The 21,841-nt window shown below is 39.0% G+C and overlaps 1 protein-coding gene across 10 annotated transcripts in view; it reads left to right on the top strand.

Annotated features, from left to right (window-relative positions):
• Nucleotides 1-21,841, top strand: part of SOX5 (SRY-box transcription factor 5) — a 1,162,090-nt gene that overhangs the window by 600,497 nt on the left and 539,752 nt on the right. Inside the window, exon 1 of one of the 10 annotated variants that reach the window (XM_055571962.1) lies at nucleotides 12,911-18,643. The exons of the other annotated variants lie outside the window; for them this stretch is intronic. Coding sequence (XP_055427937.1) covers nucleotides 18,621-18,643 — 23 coding nt within the window. The 5' untranslated portion in view covers nucleotides 12,911-18,620. Of the gene's footprint in view, nucleotides 1-12,910; nucleotides 18,644-21,841 lie in introns of those variants that run through there. 10 annotated transcript variants of the gene reach the window in all.

The raw sequence follows: 21,841 nt of genomic DNA, 5'->3' as shown, positions 1-21,841 counted from the left end.
AAACAGCAGGATAAATAGTTGTAGAAGTTTAAGTTTCATAACATTAAAATATGTGCAATTATACATAGTGAGGGAGATGCTTTTCTTTCTTTCATTAGGAAATTATTTATACATAAGGGCCAGTGAGTTGAAGGACTGTGATTTATTTTTTTGACCTAATATAGTTATTACATTTTATTTATGGTCACTATTCCTGGATGTGATATCATTTACTTGTGGTTTCTGACAAAAGAAGAAAAAAAATATCCCCGTAGTTTTCTTCTCTGCTGTTTTCTTTGTTGCTTTATTTCTTTGTCTTAGGGTTGCTGCTTGGTTTGATTTATATATTGTGCTAGCTGCAAATGATCCATCAGGAAAGCTGGTTTTTATTTCTGATTTTGAATTTTTCTTTGTAAAGGTTTATTTGTAACTGTTGTTATAGGGGTTCGTGTGTGGACTGTGTGTACTAGAGTGTACGACAGGCTGCAATGTAAGCTGTGGTTGTTATCAGTGGTTAGTATTTACTGAGTAACCGCATATTCTAAGTCCGGAGTTGATGAAATTAAAAAGTAGATGGTATTAGGATAAGATATAGGTACAAGTTGCCAAAAGTAATTATATTAACTTTTCTATCCTCGGAGTCACTTAGAATCTTCTCACAACGGCCAGTTCTGCCACCATATAGTATTTATTGAGAAGTCACAGTTTGCGAGGTACAGAAAAAAGCATTGGAAAGACAGAACCATGATTTCAGACAGAAATGTAAAACAGGATTTGGGAGACTTTGAGCTTACATCGTCAGGAGACGCTGGGGTTTAGCATTCTGTTTCATGTGGAGACCCGCAGTTAATATGGTCCTTGTTGAAACTTAAAACAGCTCTATTAGGAGCTTGATTGAGAAGTGGGGGAAGAAGGCTAGAATAAACAAAAGTGTGCATTTTCAAGACAGCCTAATTGTATACAGTACATTTGCTTCCGCAGTTCCTTCTAATCCATCGAATAGTAAAACACACAAGTTTCTTCTATTAAAGTAGATAAAATTGTTAGGTAAGTACAATACGTAGACCAGAAGGAGGAATGGCATCCGTTTAACAATTCCCTATTGTTCAGAGGATCACAGAAGTTACTGTTGCCTGCCTGTCGCATTCAATCAACTTGGGGAAAATGCTGCTTTGGAGAAAAGGGAGAAGGAAACTCTGAAAGTATTTGCTTACACCTTTTTTCAAAAATTCCTCCGGAGTGGTGGTGATGAGCGTCCCAGGAGCAAGGGAGAATGTGGGTTTGTGAAGTGAAAGAGTTATTGGCTTCCCCTCACCCCCATTCCTGTCTTTTACTTTGGTCCTGCCCAGGAAAACTGCACGGCAGTCGGAACTAATTGTAACTCACTCAGGAAAGTCTTCATTAGCACCACCACACATGGTTACCAGATGTGCCGAAAGGCAAGGCCAGGGAGACCGGGGCTGAGACATCCAGGGAGAAGAGAGAAACAAGTAGCTTCATTTGAAAACTTAATAATCTGCCTTTTGTTTCCAAGTGCATTGTGTTAGAGAATTGGAGAGAAGGGAGTTTGGGAAGATGAAATGCCTCCTTATTCACTCATTCTCTGGAAGCTGAATGGAAATTTTTTTGTCTTCTTCCAAAGATCAAAACTTTCTGTGACCATCAGTGGATTGGGAATGTTTTACTTTCTCCATCAAAAATGAAAAGTACCTGGATTATCAAAGGAGTCATGTTTTTCTCATGGCTGAGATTGATACCTCTAAATTGGGGGTCTTTGAATAGAGAGATTTATACAAATGTAAATGACATGTAAAAACTGTTGTATTCAGATTGCAGTTCCAACTGAGAGATATTGAAAACAGGCGAACAAGGTTCTTCTCACCTTTTCCTAACCTTGATCCAAGTCAGGCATGGAGTGAAAGTGTGAAAGTGAAAGTCACTCAGTCGTATCCGACTCTTACCAACCCCATGGACTGTAGTCCATGGAATTATTCAGGTCAGAATACTGGCGTGGGTAGTCTTTCCCTTCTCCAGGGAATCTTCCCAACCCAGGGGTCAAACCCAGGTCTCCTGCATTGCAGGCTGATCTTTACCAGCTGAACCACAAGGGAAGCCCAAGAACACTGGAGTGGGTAGCCTATGCCTTCTCCAGTGGATCTCCCGACCCAGGGATCAAACCAGTCTTCTGCATTGCAGGAGGATTCTTCACCAACTGAGCTATCAGTGAGTGTGGCATTATGTCTTCTTTCAAACAAATTGTGCTACTTTTGGCAGTAAAATTACTGATTAAAGACCCTGAGATTAAATATTTTATTTGCAGTACTTACGGATAAGTTTCCTGGAAATTTGGATTTATTCCTACTCACTGTATGTTCCGTAAGAGATTAAATGTGGTCACAGAATTTCTGTTTCTGAAATGTATTCACCATCTTCTGACTTAACTGCATACCTCTGTCTATAGACATAAATTATTTTGGAAAGCCAGTAAGAACACTCCTATCTAGATGAAACCTCTGGTTCTCAAAATGGAACCTTTTTTCACTGCAGGAAATGATGACATTAAAAAAAATGACACAGTAATTTGGATTCTCATAAAAACATAGCAACTTTGTTATTTATTTATTCAGCGCCTGGACTGGCATATTTTTCGAAAAGTTCATTTTGCAGTGATACTGAAGTTTCAAAGTAATTTTTAAAATTAGACATCAAAAATCTTGAATTAATGATTTGTAAAAATCTTGAATTCTACAACTGAAAATGTCAAGACTGCCTAGGTATTTTACTAGCAGTTTTTAGGACAGCACCTTTTTGGGTGATGTTCAATTTGCCCTTCCATTTCTAACACTGCAGTAGAATCATACAACTGGTCTTATAAGAACATGGCTTAATTTCATTAACCTGTTGGGGGTCATGGAACCATTTGAAATTTTGATGAAATCTATGGACCTTCTTCTCACAAATGTATTTGTACACAGACTTTTAATGTAATTTAAGACAACAGCAACCTCAAGTGTTATTCTAAGAATTAAATGTAGGGACTTTCCTGGCAGTCCAGTAGTTGGGACTTCGCCTTCCAATGTGGGGAGTGTGAGTTCCATCCTAGGGTTCCACATGCCTTGCAGCCAAATAAAAAACAAGAAACATAGAACAGAAACAATACTGTAACAAATTCAATAAAAACTTTAAAAAAATAATTAAATGTATTGATACATATAATGCGGTTGGAACCAAACCTCACAGATATGAAGTGCTGCACTGATGCCATGTTTGAGCTATCAGTGTTCCTCAATTCTTTAATTAAATAGAGTGATCTAAAAACACCTTATGAAAAAGGATATTGAAAATTAATTGTCCTCCTATTAAAAGATTTATCTTTAAACTACTATATTTCAAATTTTTAGAGCTTCTTTCCTAACTCTTCTTTATTCAGGAACTTAAAAAAGCATAAAAACTTAGGAAAGAAATAATATTAGAAGACAACGATCAACATTTAAACAAAACAAATGCAAAAATATCAACCCAATTAAAGAAGTATTCACTGTTCAGGCAAAGCTAAGGCAAAATGAAATTGTATCTAAAAATAAAAATGTTGGGTAAGTTTTGGCTCTTGATAAATATTTCATTGAGTACATTTAAATTAACTGTGGTATAAACTGATGAGGAGATCTCTCAGTTTTAAAGTAATTATCAACAGTTGCTAAGCAATATAGAAAATAGACAACAATGTAAATTTGCTATTAAAAATGTCATCATTGTGTGGGAAAAACTACTTTTTACAATTTCTTGCTATGTTTCTATATAGGAGAATATGAAGTCATTATTATTTCTCATAAATATAAAATATGGTTATTTATTTTTAAAATAAATTTGCTCAGCTTCTAAGTAGCACCAACTTATTTGTTGACTTAGGTCCTTAACATTCTTGTGTTTGGGTAAAATGGCTTTTTTCTTTATTTGTTTTTAGAAACAAGTAAAAAGTATATTTTAAATTAACTAAATAATATTAAATAGATGTTTACTGCTAATTAGTGTATGGTTTGAATTGTAATTATGTCATCCAAAGGGACTTTATAAATATAGTCTAGTTAAAGCGTGATTCAATCTTCAATGATTCACAGAGGCATACATTCATTATTATTCATTTAGTGCTCTCTGATTTGAGCTCTAAATGTAATCCAAGAAAAGACGGAGGGATTTTACTTTTATTGTCATGATTTAATATAGCAGGTCCCTTAGTTATCATCCTGTACTAATCCAGGGATTGTTACAACTTCTTAGAGTCTGTTATTTGATTTTTAACTCAGTCTGTTTATCATACTAGCAGAGCAGCATGTAAATTCAAGAGGTTAGAGGAAAATAACCCATCTCATTACAAGACAATAACCATATATTTTTCTACTGTCCAAATTTTAGTTTAACTTTGCTCTTTGATATATTACTATGTTAAAACTCTTAACCATGCCTTCTATTCATCTAAACTATAAAGAAACTACCAACTTCATTTATCCAACAATCTTTATTAAGTCCTAAGTCCATAATGTGTGACAGGCATTGTGCTAAGTGTCTGAATAGGATACAATTATGACCTGCCCTGAGAGATCTTACAGACTAGAATAAAACACTAAAACACTGAAAAAGTACTGTTGATTGTGAAACTGTTGACTTTTACAAAAGTTTTTTTTAAGATTTATCTATTTAGTTATTATTACTTTTTTTGGCTGTGGTCCATCTTTGTAGCTGCGAGAGGGCTCTCTCTAGTTGCAGCGAGCTGGGACTGTTCTTTCTTGCTGTGTGTGGGCTTCTCTTTGTGGTGGCTTCTCTTGTTGCAGAGCACAGGCTCTAGGCACTCAGGCTTCAGCAGCCGCAGCTTGTGGACTCAGTAGCTGTGACACATAGGCTTTCTTGCTCTGTGTCATGTGGGATCGTCCCGAACCAGGGATCAAGCTGGTGTCCCTTGCGTTGCAAGGCGGATTCTTCAATCCTGAACCACCAGGGAAGCTCCCAAAGTTTTAACTGCACAGAGTGCTCAAGAGAAAAGGCAGCCAGAGAAACCCATCTCACTCCCAAATCCTCGAAGTCATAGAAGAGCATTTTCTAAAGCTCAGAAGGGAGAGAAAGAACAGTGAAATCAAAGAACTGCAAGGTGAGAAACATGGAAGAGCAGAGAGAATTGTGAACCAGCAGTTAATAGGGACCAGCCTGGGGAGGCCCTTGCAAGCTTGTTTAAAACTGTTGGACTTTCCTTAGGCTTGTGGTGGTTATGGAAAATTTGATGTGATTGGATTTGCATTTTTACTAGATGAGTTTAGGTGTAAGGTAGAGGATATGTTGGAGGGGAACCAGACTAGAGACAGAGAGATATGAATAGCCTATGACAATGATCTGGAGAGAGATATCAGTAACTTAAAAGCAGAGCCAATTTCTAATATTGGGGGACTTGAGGGCAAGAAGGAAACTTTGGTGGAAGAGTGGGCACATAAAGAAGGGGTTTCCGTATGAGGACCTCTGTATGTCCCAGTCTTGCTTTCCCATTGCCATCCTTATGACTTTTCATCTTGGTCTTAAAAAATACCATGTTATACTACCTTCAGATAACCACTTGAATAACCTTTACAGAAAGGACACTGCTTTTGGAAATCATGTTGAAGGGAAGTTGCTGCTGCTGCTGCTGCTAAGTTGCTTCAGTCGTGTCTGACTCTTAGCGACCCCATGGACTGCAGCCCACCAGGCTCCTCCATCCATGGAATTTTCCAGGCAAGAGTACTGGAGTGGGTTCCCATTGCCTTCTCCATGAAGGGAAGTTATCATTCACCAATTTCTATTTTATCTTGTCTTGCTCTTTCTCTTATCTTGCTCTGTCTGCTCAAAGTAGAGTTATAGAGGACAATAGAGTCAGATTTGAGAGATATTTAGGACAGATTAAAGTGACATAATCTTTTGCTGGATTTGGGGATTATTCCTAAATTTCCAGCTTTGGAGTTTCAGTGAATAGTGGTGTTGTTTAGAAAACACTGAGGAGAGGCAGGAGGAGGTAATGAATTTGATTTAATTTTAAAAAATTTATTTATTTATTGGCTGTATAGTATGTGGGGTCTTAATTCCCCTACCAGGGATCAAACATGCACCCCCTGCATTGGAAGCATGGCATCTTAACCACTGGACTGCCTGAGAAGTTCCTAAATTTAATTTTAAACTTGCTGAACTTGAGATGCCTACAAGACATCCACGTCAAGATGTGGGCGAGTAGAATATGGTAGTCTGGAGTCAAGAGAGAAGATTTGAGGGTTCTTTTCACATAGATGGTGCTCAAAAGCATAAGAGTAAATAATACATCAGGGGCTTCCTTGGTAACTCAGTGGTAAAGAATCCATCTGCCTGTGCAGATGCTATGGGTTTGATCCCTGGGTGGGGAAGATCCCATGGAGGAGGAAATGGCAACCCACTTCAGTATTCTTTTTTTTTTCTAATTTATTTATTTTTAATTGAAGGATAATTGCTTTACAATATTGTGTTGGTTTCTGCCGTGTATCAGCATGAAACAGCCTTAGGTATACATATGTCCCTCCCTCTTGAACCTCCTTCCTACCCCCTAATCCCACCCCTCTATGTTGTTACAGAGCACCAGTTTGAGCTCCCTGAGTCATAGAGAAAATTACCACTGGCTATCTATTTTACACATAGTAATGTATATGTTTCCATGCTACTCTCTCAATTCACTGCCCCCTCTTCCCCTCTTGTGTCCACAAGTTTGTTCTCTTTGTTTGCATCTCCATTCCTGCCTTGCAAATAAGTTCATCAGTACCAGACATTTCTTCAAAAAGCACATATAGATGGGTAATACACACACAAAAAGTTGCTCAACATCTCTCATTATTCAGTTCAGTCAGTTCAGTTCAGTCTCTCAGTCATGTCCGACTCTTTGTGACCCCATGAACCACAGCACACCAGGCCTCCCTGTCCATCACCAACTCCCAGAATTCATCCAAACTCATGTCCGTTGAGTCGGTGATGCAATCCAACCATCTCATCCTCTGCCGTCCCCTTCTCCTCTTGCCCCCAATCTTTCCCAGCATCAGGGTCTTTTCAAATGAGTCAGCTCTTCGCATCAGGTGGCCAAAGCTGGAGTCTCAGCTTCAACATCAGTCCTTCCAATGAACACCCAGGACTGATCTGCTTTAGGATGGACTGGTTGGATCTCCTTGTCATCCAAGGGACTCTCAAGAGTCTTCTCCAATACCTCAATTCAAAAACATCAGTTCTTTGGTGCTCAGCTTTCTTTATAGTCCATTGGTGGGATGTAAATTAATACAGTCACTATGGAGAGCAGTATGGAGATTCCTTAAAAAACTAGGAATTAAACTATCATATCACCCAACAATCCCAGTACTGGCCATATACCCTAAGGAAACCATAACTGAAAAAGACACATGTAACCCAGTGTTGATTGTAGCACTGTGTACAATAGCTAGGACAGGGAAGGAACCTAGATGTCCATCTACAGATGAATGGATAAAGAAGCTGTGGTACATACATACAATTGAATATTACTCAGACATAAAGAGGAACACATTTGAGTCAGTTCTAATGAAGTGGATTAACCTAGAGCCTATTATACAGAGTGAAGTAAGTCAGAAAGAAAAAACCAAATATTGTATATTAATGCATATATATGGAGTGCACTCCAGTATTCTTGCTTGGGAAATCCATGGACAGAGGACCCTGGAAGGCTATAGTCCATGGGTTTGCAAAAGAGTTGGACATGACTTAGTGACTAAGAAGGCAGCCTAGTGTAAGATCATGAGGAATTTCCAGTTCTAAGGGTCTGGAATCTCAGAAGCCAGTGAGACATTGTTTTGAGGAAATAGGAGTATTTAGCTGTAATAGATGTACCAGGGAATTAAGCAAGTGAAGGAATATGTGAATCAGCATCTGCTAGTTTTATCAATGAGAATGAAGAGTTTCAGAAAAATTCACGTTAAGCAGAGACTATAACTATACCAATATGATATGAAGCTTTGTGGGTTCACCTGGCTTTCAAATTCACTTTAAAAAGTTTACCTATGTATAAATCTTTCTTAAATGCTTATTTACCTCTGTAGTGTGGGGTTTTATATTTATATTCGCAATCTCTGCAAAGTCCTTTGGGATGGTGATATACTATTCCCTTGGTGGCTTTCTCTTCTAGTGAGTGGATGAGATTACATTAACTCTGTTGCAGATGTACAGTGAAAGACTTTAAAGAAATCTTTGTATGCAGTTTAACAGCCATAGCTGAAGGTAACAGCTCCTCTATAGTCAAAAGGCTTCACCAGTTCTAGCCACAGCACTAACGGGGATTTCCCTAGCCAATAGTTCCCTGGTAGTTCAGATAGCAAAGAATCCGCCTACAATGTGGGAGACTTGGGCTCGATTCCTGGGTTGGAAAGATCCCCCACGGAAGGGAATGGCTACCAACTCCAGTATTCTTGCCTGGGGAATTCCATGGACAGAGGAGCCTGGCAGGCTACAGTCCATGGGGTCTCCAAGAGTTGGACATGACTGAGCAACTATCACCAGCCACTAGTTAATTATAGTTGATGATTTTTTTTAAATATATATTTTTCTCAGATTTTTCTCTTTTGAGATAAGAAACATTCTATACTCAGAACATCTAATACAGAGTTGGAGGAATTCTTTACATGTTAAAATTATGTTATCTTCTGTAATCCAGGAAGTATCATTGGAACCTTCAGTCCCATGATTACCCTGTCAAAATCATTTCCTTTAGGAAGCAACTGCCAAGGCTAACTTTAGTTTTCCTTTGCTTTTTTGTTTCCTGTGGCAACCCACTCCAGTATTCTTGCCTGGAGAATCCCATGGACGGAGGAGCCTGGTGGCCTGCAGTCCACGGGGTCTCAAAGAGTCGGACACGACTGAGCAACTTCACTTGTTTACCCTAATTATATGAGGCATTTTTCTTTTTACAATTTTTTAAGTAAGACTGTAAGCCTATAGCTATGTTGAATCTGGTTATTAAAGAAAGTTAAGCCATCTTATTGGATATATTCAGATTCTAAGGTTTTATTTATATATGATAATCCAGTCTATTAAAGGGATGTAGATTAGAAAGAAAATCTGGTCTCCAGGAGCTAATTGTTTAGTATACAGAGTTTCTATGATTTTTATTATATTCCTGCTAATCATAATATTCACCTTAGTGAGAGCCAACTCAGTTTTCTGATTTATTTGTGAAGAAAATTGGGTGGCCACAAATGAATATTGTTATTTATTCCATGGAATGTTTTTTTTTTTTTTTTTTTCCCCAGAAATTACAGTCACTGGTATTTTTTTAAGTGTGCTGTTTTATTTTGTGAATAATTTTGAAAGTTTCTTTTGGTATTTTACCATCTCCCACTTGTTTATTACCTGTCAGCTAATTTGAGGATTTGAAAGGAATATTTTACTCTTCCCTGTAATAAACATTAGGAGCCACTAGATAGAAGTCGAGAGTCTCCACAGCCTGAGAACCCATTCATCTGTGACTAGTGGGAGAGCAGTTACTCTTCTCTGTATCTAAAATAATATTTTCTTTGAGAAAACTTCTAGCAAATTTATTATGGTAAAAAATAGAAGTGGAGATGTTTAAGCAAGAGAACTAGAGTTGAACTAGCACATTTCAATTCTTTTTCTCTGGATTGGATTCTATTTATTGCTTAGGTAACCTTCAGACCTTTGGTATGAGTTTCGTAAAATCGATTAGAGGCACATTGAGTTTACCATGGTCTCAGTTTCCCAGCTGCCACACTCTTTGGGTCACAGTCTGTGTAGAGTGTGTGCTCAGTCACTCAGTCGTGTCTGACTCTTTGTAACCCTATGGAGTGTAGCCCAACAGGCTCCTCCGTCCGTGGGATTCTCCAGGCGAGAATACTGGAGTGTTTGCCATTTCTTCCTCTAGAGGATCTTTGCCATCCAGGGATGGAACCCGTGTCTCCTGCATTGGCAGGCGGCGTCTTTGCCACTGAGCTACCTGGGAAGTTCAGTCAGTTTGTGTATATTCCATTTCTCATTCGAATATTACCCTTTAAGTACAAAGGTTCATGCTCTCCAAGTTTGCTGAGATCCCTTTTAATGAGCTTTCTGTTTTGTTTCTTTTTTTAAAAAAATATTTTATACCCTAAAAAAGACAGTTAACCTTTAAAAAATACTTTCCACAGGTTTCTTTCTATTTTTTTTTTTTTTTGGCCATGCTGCTTGGGGGATCTTAGTTCCCCAACCAGGAATCGAACCCAGACCCTCAGCCGTGGAAGCAAGGAGTACTAAGCACTGGACTGCTTGGGAATTACCTCCAGGTTTTTTTTACATGATTAATAAAGAATGTATTTTTAAGTTACTGCAAATTTAAAATTTAGTAAATGGAGGGATTTTAGGAATCACATTTTAAATATACATATAAGTACCATGTGAAGAGAGATCATTTCTGGAATTCCCTATTTGATAGAGAAATTCTGTGTAGGTTATTAATATTAATCTACTTTGCTCAGTGAAAATCTAAGTGTTTAAAATTAGGCTTTATAATCTGTTCTTAATTAGGTCAAATGAAATTCTGAACACTCAGAGTTAGAAATTGGGTATGTTATGCAGGGAGATGAAGGGTTATAGTCCTTTATGATGCATTCTGTCTGACCCTAACACATTGTGGACCCCTTCCACTTGTTACTTTGGCAGCATCTGTAAATATAATAATTTGGAATTAATGTTTGAAAATTATTACACATATTTAGAAATATCTGAAATATAGTCAAATTTGGTCAACTTGTTTTGAAGCAACATATTCATCTTGAGCAAATGCCTATGAATTCTCATATTTTCTGAATTCTGACGGTTATTTTTAAGTTATACTACTTACATTTCATAACTGTCATATAGCAGTTATTTAGGAGGTTAAATCTAAATCAGTTTGGTTTGGTTAGTGTGTGTGATACAGTACAATGTTGATGAAATTACATTGTCTTAATATAAAATTAACTTGATATTTTGCTGGGTGAATGAGATATACTTTATAATATATCAAAAAAATTGTTTTGTAGTTAAAACCAAGTAGATCTTTACAATGTATAAAATAGAAGAGTACCATCTTGGAAAGCATAATTAACTCATTCTAACCATTATATTTCATTTCAGTTATATTCCAAAATGCTGAAGCAGTAATGTATTTCTTTGTATTCTAATAACTTAGTAAAATTAAAGAATATTCTCATAGTACTTATCTTAATCTAAATTTGCTTCTGACATGAATGGACTCTGGCTAAATGCTTATTATAAGGTCACAGTATTTTAAGAAAAGCATAGCAGAATGTTAAAACCTAACACTCTAGAGTCCAGAAACATGGGTTTACCATTTACTCATGTAAACCCAGGGCAATTTACATATTACCCTAAATCACAATTTCCTTAGATAATGAAAACACCTTGAGGACAGGGATTAAATCTATTTTATCCTGGTGGCTCAGATGGTAAAGAATCCACCTGCAATTCCGGAGACCTGTTTTGATCTCTGGATCCAGAAGATCCCCTGGAGAAGGAAATGGCAACCCACTCCAGTATTCTTGCCTGTGAAATCCCATGGACAGAGGAGCCTGGAGGGCTACAGACCATGGAGTCATGAGGAGTCAGACTTGACGAAGCAGCTAAGCACCTTCACTGCTGTGTCCACAGTGCCAGGCACATAGCAAACACTCAATAAATATTGAATGAATGAACAAATGGATACCTGTACCTCATAACTCTTGTAAAGATTCAGTTAAAAATAAATAGTTCAAAAACTTTTAAATAGGTAAATAAATACACGTGTATGTATAGATGAGTGTTGTTGTTGTTTCATGGCTAAGTCATGTCTTGAATCTTTTATGACTGCCTGGACTGTAGCCCACCAGGCTCTTCTGTCCATGGGATTTCACAGGCAAGAATACTGAAGTGGGTTGCCATTTCCTTCTCCAGGGGATCTTCCCGACCCAGGGATGGAACCCCTGCATCTCCTGCTTGGCAGGCGCATTCTTTACTACTGAGCCACCAGGAAAACCCTTAGCAGAGTATATGATATATTTAATTGCTCAACGAACAGAAGTTATATCATGATTTTTCTATGTCAAGTCTAAGGGTAAGTATTTTAAATAACCCCAAATGCAGGAATGTTTTTTGCCTATGTCAAAATTAAGTACAAGAAGCAATCAGGATTAGCAATTAATTTGGTTGTTTATCTTGTTGAGTATAACTTGAAATAATGTTTACAAACCCTCTAAACCAGTCAACACGTTTTGTACTGAGATAAATTCTCCTCCTCCAAATCAGATGCCGTAAGACTTAAAATGTCTACAAGATAATTGTACATTTTATATCTGGGATTTGGACAGCTTTTCTGGATTTCAGACTAATATGAAAAATTTAACATTCATCCAATTTCTGAGATTTGTCTTAACTATGCAGATCAAGTAATAGTGCTTTTCAAAAAGGAAATGAAGTGGCTTTAAGAGAAACTTGAAGAATAATCCTCAAAAAGCTCTTGATGCAGCTGTTCTATCATGTGTAACAAACATCTGAATTTACTTCCTGAATGTGCTCATTATTTGATAGCTGCATATCACATAAGGAACATAGCTTTCACGAATGCTCTCTGGGAATTAGGACTCACAGATATGTTTGTAACTTCTTTATATCCATTAAATTGAAATAGAAAACTTTAGGTTTCATATTTGGGAAGGGGTTAATTTGTCAAAAGCAATGCCGTTATACCTTTGGATATCTTACAAGGCAGAAATCATCGTTTTCCCTTGAGAGGACATCCAGCACAAACAGTAGCAATCGATTTCAAAGAGGGAAGAATTCGAGTTCTTTACTCATGGTCAGAAGTTTGTTGAGGGCACTGACCACCATCTTCCAGTGGGGTGGTGAAGTTAAAAGCCATTCATTGATTCATTCATTCAATGGCATTGAACAAGCATCATATTAAAATGCTTTTAAATTATTTAATTGAAATTAACTTTCATCAGGGAGTGGTTATCTTTATGAGAAGATCATCCCCTTCAATCAGGCTCCTGGCTGAGGCATGGGAGCATGTGTGGAGCTGTGATATCGACTGAGTCAGCCCTGCTAGTCCTTGGGAGGAAGATGCCATTCTGTTGCACAAAGCATTGTGCTAGGCGCTGGGGAGGGACAACGGTGAATCGCTTTTACCACTAGAGGTTATGTATAGATCTCTAGATCTCATGGGATTCCCTGGTGACTCGGTGGTAAAGAATCCTCTTTCCACTGCAGGGGATACAGACTTGATCACTGGGTTGGGAAGTTCCCCTGGAAAAGGAAATGACAACCCACTCCACTGTTCTTGCCTGGGAAGTCCTATGGACAGAGGGGCCTGGCGGGCTACAGTCCACAGGGTCGCAAAGAGTAGGACGGGACTTAGTGACCAAACAACAACAATTAGATCCCAATAGAATAGCGGGCAAATTGCAGTTGCTACCCAGTTCTGACTGTGTCTTGATCACTTTCTCTTAAAAGAATTTCAGACATTTTGTACTTATTTTTAAGATGATGGCAGAAACCTTGATGTGACCTACAATGTCACTTTTTTATGTTTTAGGATCTACCTGCCCCTCCAGACTCAGTTCACACAGTTCTCTGCCTTGCAACCTAAATTCTAGACATGTCCTTTTCAGACCAATTCATGTGTGCTCTCTCAGACAGCAGAGTCTCTGCTTCTGTCTTCTCCCTTTCCACCAAATTCAGCTTAAATTCTTACTTCACATCTTAGAAAAATGTGTCAATTTCTCAGGGAATCCTCCCTTAATAGGTTAAAATTTCATTATACTATGTATCTCCTTTGAACATATACTATATTTAAATTTTACATTTACTTAAGCATTTATTTGATTATTTTCCTCACCAGCTAAACTTTAAAGACCATGAGGGCAAAGACAGTGTCTGCTTTTAGTCATTTTATCTCCAGTGCCTGGGACAGTGCCTGACACATAGATACTCAAAAAAATTTTCTCAGTGGGTAAAGGGATAAATGAATGAATGAATAACACAATATACAAACAAAAATGCTATATTCCATAAAAAATGTTTGGGAGTTTGGAACTCCCAAGGCACTATGGGAGTTCAGAGGAATAAATGAATTTCCCAAATAACTAACACAGGATACTTGAAAGTAACAACTATGGCTGCATTCTATAAAGGTACAGAGTGAAAATCTTGCCATATCAGATTGGATGATGCAAGCCCTAGCATTCCACAATTACTGAGCATCTGTCCTATATGGGGCACTCTATTAGGCACTTCAGTGAACCACTCAGATAAGAATTATACTCCTCATCACTAGTTTATGATTCTGGTGCTATCAGTCTAAAAAGTGACCTTGGAATTCTCATTTTAAAAAATCCCTCTCTGGAGAAGGGAATGGCAATCCACTCCAGTATTCTTGCCTGGAAAATCCCATGGACAGAGGAGACCGGTGGGCTACAGTCCATGGGGTCGCAAAAAAAAAAAAAAAAAAATCCCTCTGAAATTACATTTTTGTCCTTTGGAAGAACTACTTAATTTGCTGGTATTTCATTTGAGGAGCCCTGGGCCTTGATTATTATTGGGCAGTGGCCTTAGGGTCCTGAGAGGTTACCCTTAGTAACTCTCTGGTGTTGACAGGGTGAAAAGTGTTAAAACTGCCATGGAAATCATCACATCTTCAGACCACTTAAACCTGTCTTGCTAATGAAAGTCTGCCATGCCCGGCCTGTGTCAGTCCCTAGGGCAATCTGTAGGAGGAAGAAACCCCAAGTGCGGATGAACTCCAGCCCTGCTAGGGAAGGGTTGTGGGTGCCTGGCTATGTCTCTCAGGTCTCCAGAGGCACTTTGACTTCTGTCTTCATCTCATGCAGGGTTTCTAGTCTATTTGGAGGAGACAGCTGTCTTCTGATACCTTTTGAGCGCTCAGCATCTTACCTTTCATTCACTTCCACTTAATAGGTGGTTCTTTTTTTTTTCCTCATCTTTTGATAAATGTCCTGGAGTTCCACAGCCCTGCCCATGCTCTGCCAGTGACGTCACCCCGTGGTGGTTATAGCTCTATAGCTGCTGGTGAAGACCTTTCTTGGAAAAGGGACCAGGCCCAGTAGGCTCTGTGCCAGCTGTGTCCAGCTTCCTCCATAAACCCACAGTTGTTGGGATGTTCTCTGCAGCGCAGATCGCTTCTTCTTTAATCACTGGTAATAATGAAGTTTTTGTCATATTAAAGGGGAAAGAAGAGAAGCGATTGAGAATAGTTTGAGAGGATGACTGTGTTGTCCCTCAGGTCCAGCGACAAGAGGACTACAATGGGTAGCTTTCAGAACTACATATGGTCTTCCTTCCGAGGGAGTTGATTAAGCGACTCCGGATGAAATTGAAATCCTGTGATTTGACCTTTGTCTGGCCTGGGAGGGCTGCAATTCGCATAACAATTTCCTTTTGTTCTTTGTTTGGAGTTATTAATCCAACATGAGCCTCGAATTAATCAGGGGTAGTGCGTAGCTCCATTTCTAATTCACAGCTCCACTGCTTGTGTCTTTTTTAATTAAGGCCGAATGATAGCAAGCCTTAGCTCTGATTGCCACACTTGCTAACCACACATTGAGGGATGAAGAGGCTAAACAGGCAGAAGGAGATTACGTCAAGGTTTCACTTAATTGTTTTCTTCCTTTAAGTAAAGAGCACTGACTGAACCTTGTTAATTCTGGCCTGGGAGAGCTCCTTTTACATGTGTTACTTGTCTTGACTTTGGGATGCGGTGGAGACAAATTCAAGTTCTCGTTAGTACCCTCAGGTATAATGACCAAAGGGATTACCCAAGTCACTGTTGCAGTTATAGATTGAAACTCTTCATGGGAGATGGGAGGTTGGTTCATCATGGGGCCCATGTCACAGAACTTTGACCCTTGGTTGCCTGTACATTAGGGCTTCCCTGGTGACTCAGATGGTAAAGAGTCTCCCTGCAATGCAGGAGACCTGGGTTCAATCCCTGAGTTGGGAAGATCCCCACTCCAGTATTCTTGCCTAGAGAACTCCATGGACAGAGGCGCCTAACAGGCTATAGTCCATGGGGTCACAAAGAATCCAACACAACTGAGCAACTAACACTTTCACACTTTACCTGTACAGGTGTTGATACCTCTGAAGCTCTAAGGACTGTTCAACATTGCTCAGTCAAAACTTTGTAAAATGAATAAATTGGAAATGTGTCTAATGTGACTTAGATTATTCTTGAATTCAGTATCATATGGTTCTGCCTTCTACTTCCTTGGAAAGGATGTAATTACTAGAAGGACCTAATTATAGTTTAGCTTTACCAAGTAGGCTTTGCTACAGTGTGGAACCCAGGATGTATCATGTGGGATTTTAGTGATAACTTTTTCCCTTTGGTAAAAGTTATTAATTGCCGCCATTCCTTCAACTGCTTCTCATGTTTTAGAAGGGAAATATGATATACAGATATATATCAAATGATAAGTAAAATTGAACTCCAATTTACTATGCACCTCTCTGGAAGAAAATGGCTCCTTATAGAAAATCAGCTCTGAGACTCGAAATCATTTAATTAACCACTGTTCCAGTGAACTTAAGATCTCTGTACAACTCCACAGGTAACTTATTCCTCCCTCCAAATGTCTGACTAATCTGGAAGAAATTGACTCTTCATTACTCTAGAGTTCAAGCTTGGGCAGAGGTGTAGAGTGAAGTAAATACAACAGCCTAATTGGTGCATGATAATTTCCTTTGTGAGACTCAGGTTTTAGAATAAACAAACAAGCAATGGGAAGTTTGACCAGGTAGTCTATATGGTTCCTTTCATCTTTAAAACTGTAATTCTGTTTACATATTCCATCAAATCCCAGATTTGGTCATTTATTTCACTGATCCTTGTTTTGTCTGTCTATGAAAATAGTCGGCTTCCACTGGCTAGTTCAGTTCAGTTCAGTTCAGTCGCTCAGTCGTGTCCAACTCTTTGCGACCCCATGAACCTCAGCACGCCAGGCCTCCCAGTCCATCACCAACTCCTGGAGTTCACTCAAATTCATATCCATCGAGTTGGTGATGCCATCCAGCCAGCTCATCCTCTGTCGTCCCCTTCTCCTCCTGCCCCCAATCCCTCCCAGCATCAGAGTCTTTTCCAATGAGTCAACTCTTCGTATCAGGTGGCCAAAGTACTGGAGTTTCAGCTTCAGCATCAGTTCTTCCAACGAACACCCAGGACTAATCTCCTTTACGATGGACTGGTTGGATCTCCTTGCAGTCCAAGGGACTCTCAAGTGTCTTCTCCAACACCACAGTTCAAAAGCATCAATTCTTTGGTGCTCAGCTTTCTTCAGAGTCCAACTCTCACATCCATACATGACCACTGGAAAAACCATAGCCTTGACTAGACGGACCTTTGTTGACAAAGTAATGTCTCTGCTTTTCAATATGCTATCTAGCTAGAGATGTATGTATATTTTCTACAGGATTAAAGTCTGGGTAATGTTTTAAATTTAAACGTATTATTGTGTTTCAAACTGACCTCCTCTTATGGTTGCACTCAGTGTTACATTGTTTTTGTTGATACGTGAATCCCTCCAGGCTCCTCTTCTCATGGACTGTTCATGGAATTCTGCAGGCAAAAATGCTGGAGTGGGTAGCCATTCCTTTCTCCAGGGGATCTTCCCAACCCAGGGATTGAACCCAACCTGGGTCTCTTACATTGCAGGAGAAGCCCATATTGTTCTTATTGATATGTGAATTAAGAATTACCTGTGAAAAGGGTAAATTAAAGAAAGGAATTCAATTTGTAGAGGAAAGGACACTGAACTGGAAGGTAGGGAACCTTAGGTCAGGTCATAGCTCTGTTCTTACTTGCTGTGTGCCCTAAAGTGTTTATGTCTTATTTCCAACTTAGGTAGAATTAGAAAGAATGAACCCGAGTTTTCTTCCAGTGTTGACATTCTATAATTCTGATAGTTTTTATTATGATTAGGACTTTGAGTCCGATACATCAGATGTATTGAATGTTGTGTTTTTCATTATAGAATGTTTTCAGCTCTTTATCGATAGATACATAAAAATACAGGTAACATTTCTAAGCAAATGATTAAAAAACAGCAACAAAATTCAGGAAAATGTATTTTCCTCTGCATTTTAAAATCTAATTTTTGACTTTTAGAATAACAGGCAGTGAAAGTGACCAAGAAGATTGGGCTGAAAATATCTTTGCAAAAGAATATAGGAAGATAAAGGGAGATGGGGATGTGAAGGGAGATTTAATAGGATGAGGATGCTTTGAGCATGTTTATAGGTTAATCTCCAGTACTTTGGCCACCTCATGCAAAGAGTTGACTCATTGGAAAAGACTCTGATGCTGGGAGGGATTGGGGACAGAAGGAGAAGGGGACGACAGAGGATGAGATGGCTGGATGGCATCACTGACTCGATGGATGTGAGTCTGAGTGAACTATGGGAGTTGGTGATGGACTGGGAGGCCTGGCGTGCTGCGATTCATGGGGTCGCAAAGAGTCGGACACGACTGAGTGACTGAACTGAACTGATAGGTTAAGAAGAATGATTTGATAGAACAGAAGATACACTCAAGATGGGGAGAATTGATGAAGCAAAGTCCCAACATGAGGTGAGCCGAATGGATTCGAACTACTGGTGGTGGTGGTGGGGTTAACGTCAAATAGAGGGAGAAAGACCCTCCTCTGACCCTGCAGAGACACTGATTAGCTGCATTCCAGAAGTGATGTGTATATGGATGGGGGAGGTAGGACCTAACTAAGGGAAGTGAGGTCATCTGAATGTGGTGGGGTGGTTTGTTAAAGAGAGAGGTAAAGGTTTGAGACAGCTACAAAAGGGAGTGAGAGGAGGTGAGAAAGGCAACTCAAGGAATCTTGAATGGGCTTCAAGCCCAGGTGTACGTGGGGTTCTGGCAAGCATCTGTGCTGTTGTATAATTTTCTCTGGCTGTGTTCAGCTGCCCCAGGAGGTCGGGGGGTGGGAAGGGTGATGAGTTTCAGAAAAGGCAGACTGTAGACGTCACTTGGGAAGCTCTGGGGAAGAGATGCACAGGGGTAAAGAGGAATTGATATGCCTTGGTGCATTGATCATATTAATTCCTCAATTTTGAAAGATAAACACAATTTTTGACAGTTTGAAGAGAGAGAGAGAGAGGCTACAGGAATCTAGATAATGCCTTGAAGTCAAATGTTCTTGTTCCTACATTCTATATTGTCATGTAATAGTTGAACACTTCCCCTTTCATTGTTGCCATCAAAATTATTGGATTGAGTCTTTCAAAGGATTATATGGATGAGAACTTTTAAGGAAGCTCAAAAGTAAACCTTGATTTTACTTTATGAGTAAATTTTGAGTAGATTTTGCTTATGGTAGATTTTGATTTATGAGTAGATTTTTATTTTATGGTAGAGGTCAAATGCATGGAAAATCTAGAAGCAGAATTTACCATATATTTATGCACACCAATCTTTGGCTTTTAGTACTGTGTCACTGCCTTTTGCTCTTTTCCTGTCTTGGCTGAGATTCAAACAATAATTTTAACCTTTGGGAAAGGCTGGTAGCCCTATGCAAGTCAAGATATTATTGCCACATTTCCAAACTGTGGATGCCAAACTCTTTGGGGTTGTGATATACCCAGATGGTCTTCATTTTTTGCATTTCTGCAAATGTTATTACCAAATACAACAATTTTTCCTCCAAAGTCATTAGAGCCCATTTGGCACCTTCTCTAGTCTGTCCTACTTGTTACCTTTTAATTACTTTGTGAGAGGATCTAGTGGTCTTGTTGTTGCTGAGGGCCAAATGACTAAGGGGTTAATGGTTTTCCTGTCCCTGGCCAATTGGTTTTTAGTCAGTAGTTATTTATAGGGAAGTCCAGGGACCATTAGTTTTCAAGTATGTACAGCTGTACTCTTCACAATTGCTAGTCCATAAGCAAATGTGGACTTACTTTTTGTGTACAGTTGTTTTTTTTTCCCCGATTGGTTATGCCATTTATGAATGATTCTTGATGCAAAACATGACATTGGATTCTATTTTATTATTTGGATTCCATATTTCATAGGATGCTGTCATCCTGATTTAGACAAGGCACAAGAGTACACACCTCCTGCCACTAGTGACAAATTGTTCCTGTGTAGCAAAATATCAAATCTCACCCACCGAGTATTAGCTGTACCAATCTCCATACATTGGCACAGGTGCTGATGATCCTCATTGTAAAATCAGTGACCGGTTGGCCTTGGTCTTTTTCTGTCTCCTGCTCTGTTCTTTTGGACATAAGGTAGAGATTACTATTAATGGTTCTTTCAGTTTCTAGGAGCTCCTCCCTCTGTGCTGTCTTACTGTGATTTTTTTTTTTCCTGCCCTCATTGAATGGTAGTCTTTGATGTCACACAAGAGAATACTGTTGGCTAACAGTCTGGAGACTGCTTCATTTGAGCTAACCACCACATGAAAACAAATGTGATCCATCATATTTCATTAACTAGCTGTCCTCCTTTTGGTTGCCCTTTTTTGATGTCAGAGTGCATCCTGACAGGAATCAGAAAGATATGTGTGATTAAGAACAGTAATAATGCTTATTGCATTGTATTGTAAATTACCTTCCTGGGCCCTGCTACTTTATCAGCCCCACTGGCATTGGCTCCCGTACATTTTTGACTACTCAGTATATACAGTGTATTAGCGCAATGGAGATCATTATGTGGCCTGTATTTGAGTCATTTTTATTTAAGATGCCAAACAATAAGCTGTTGATTGGGGGAACAAGAGGCGAACAATAATGTTCTGTGTCACATAATACACCACCATTTTCCAGCTTTGCTTTAGAAGGGCCCTCTTTATTGTTTTTGTATAAAAATGGTTCTTAGGAGGAGGAATATTTTGCTGAGGTATGTCATTATTTTGCAAATTTCTATTATCTCATCATGTTGTCTTCATTGTAAATTGCAGCTAATTAGGAACCTAGTTAGAGCCCCAGCTTTGAGGCTGGCTTTTTTGTGAAAAGAGCCCACCGATTACCGCACTACGAGAGAGGAAGGGAGAGAAAAAGGAGATTAATCTGGTTACCTAGGCGACACTCGCTTCCATCTGCGAGGAACAATACATTTTTGTTTCCTTGGCTCAGTTCAGATCTGTTTTGTTTAGATGGAAAAAAAAAAAGAGAGAGAGAGAGAAAGAGAGAGAGAAAGAGAGAGAAAGAGAAGGAACCTAGCTGGACAACAATGCTGAATTCTGTCTAGCCCAGGCTTACAGGCTTGATTCCTCTGCAAGTTAGGGGTCTCAGGGGAGTGAGAAGATGAAAGAGATAAGCTCCAAAGTTGTCAAAGGTCATGACCTTGCCACACAAAGCCAGCAGTTTTACCTCTAAATCCCCTTCTCCCAAAAAAGCACTTAATGAAATAATATACTGTGCTTCTCAACACCCCATAGTCTATATTAAGGACTAAGGTCCCACAATTGTGCATTTAAAAGGAGTCATTTTTAATTTCATACTAAATTATCAGTGACTCTATAAGAAGTTACTTATGGGTCCAGTTTTTGTCTCAGCAAGTTAACTTTGACTTTTCTAATTTTTTTTTTCTTTTTCCCAAGTAGCTTTCCCCAAACCTACTTTTTTTAAGGGAGGGGGAGGTGGCGACACATAATGTTTAAGTTATGATTTTACTTTCCAGTGAATAAAACAAAACTATGGAGTCAACCCCAGATTGAGACTTATTAAGCAACTTCCAGTTGCTTTTGTTGTCTGTCAGACTTCTAAGTCTTTAGAATAGGATGGCCGGGCGTCATGTGTGGGTGTTGCCAGACTG

This window comes from Bubalus kerabau, chromosome 1 (assembly GCF_029407905.1).
Source record: "Bubalus kerabau isolate K-KA32 ecotype Philippines breed swamp buffalo chromosome 1, PCC_UOA_SB_1v2, whole genome shotgun sequence".
NCBI classification, from domain to species: Eukaryota; Metazoa; Chordata; class Mammalia; order Artiodactyla; family Bovidae; genus Bubalus; species Bubalus kerabau.
Note: the sequence above shows the minus strand (reverse complement) of the source record. Positions and strands in the feature narration are given on the sequence as shown.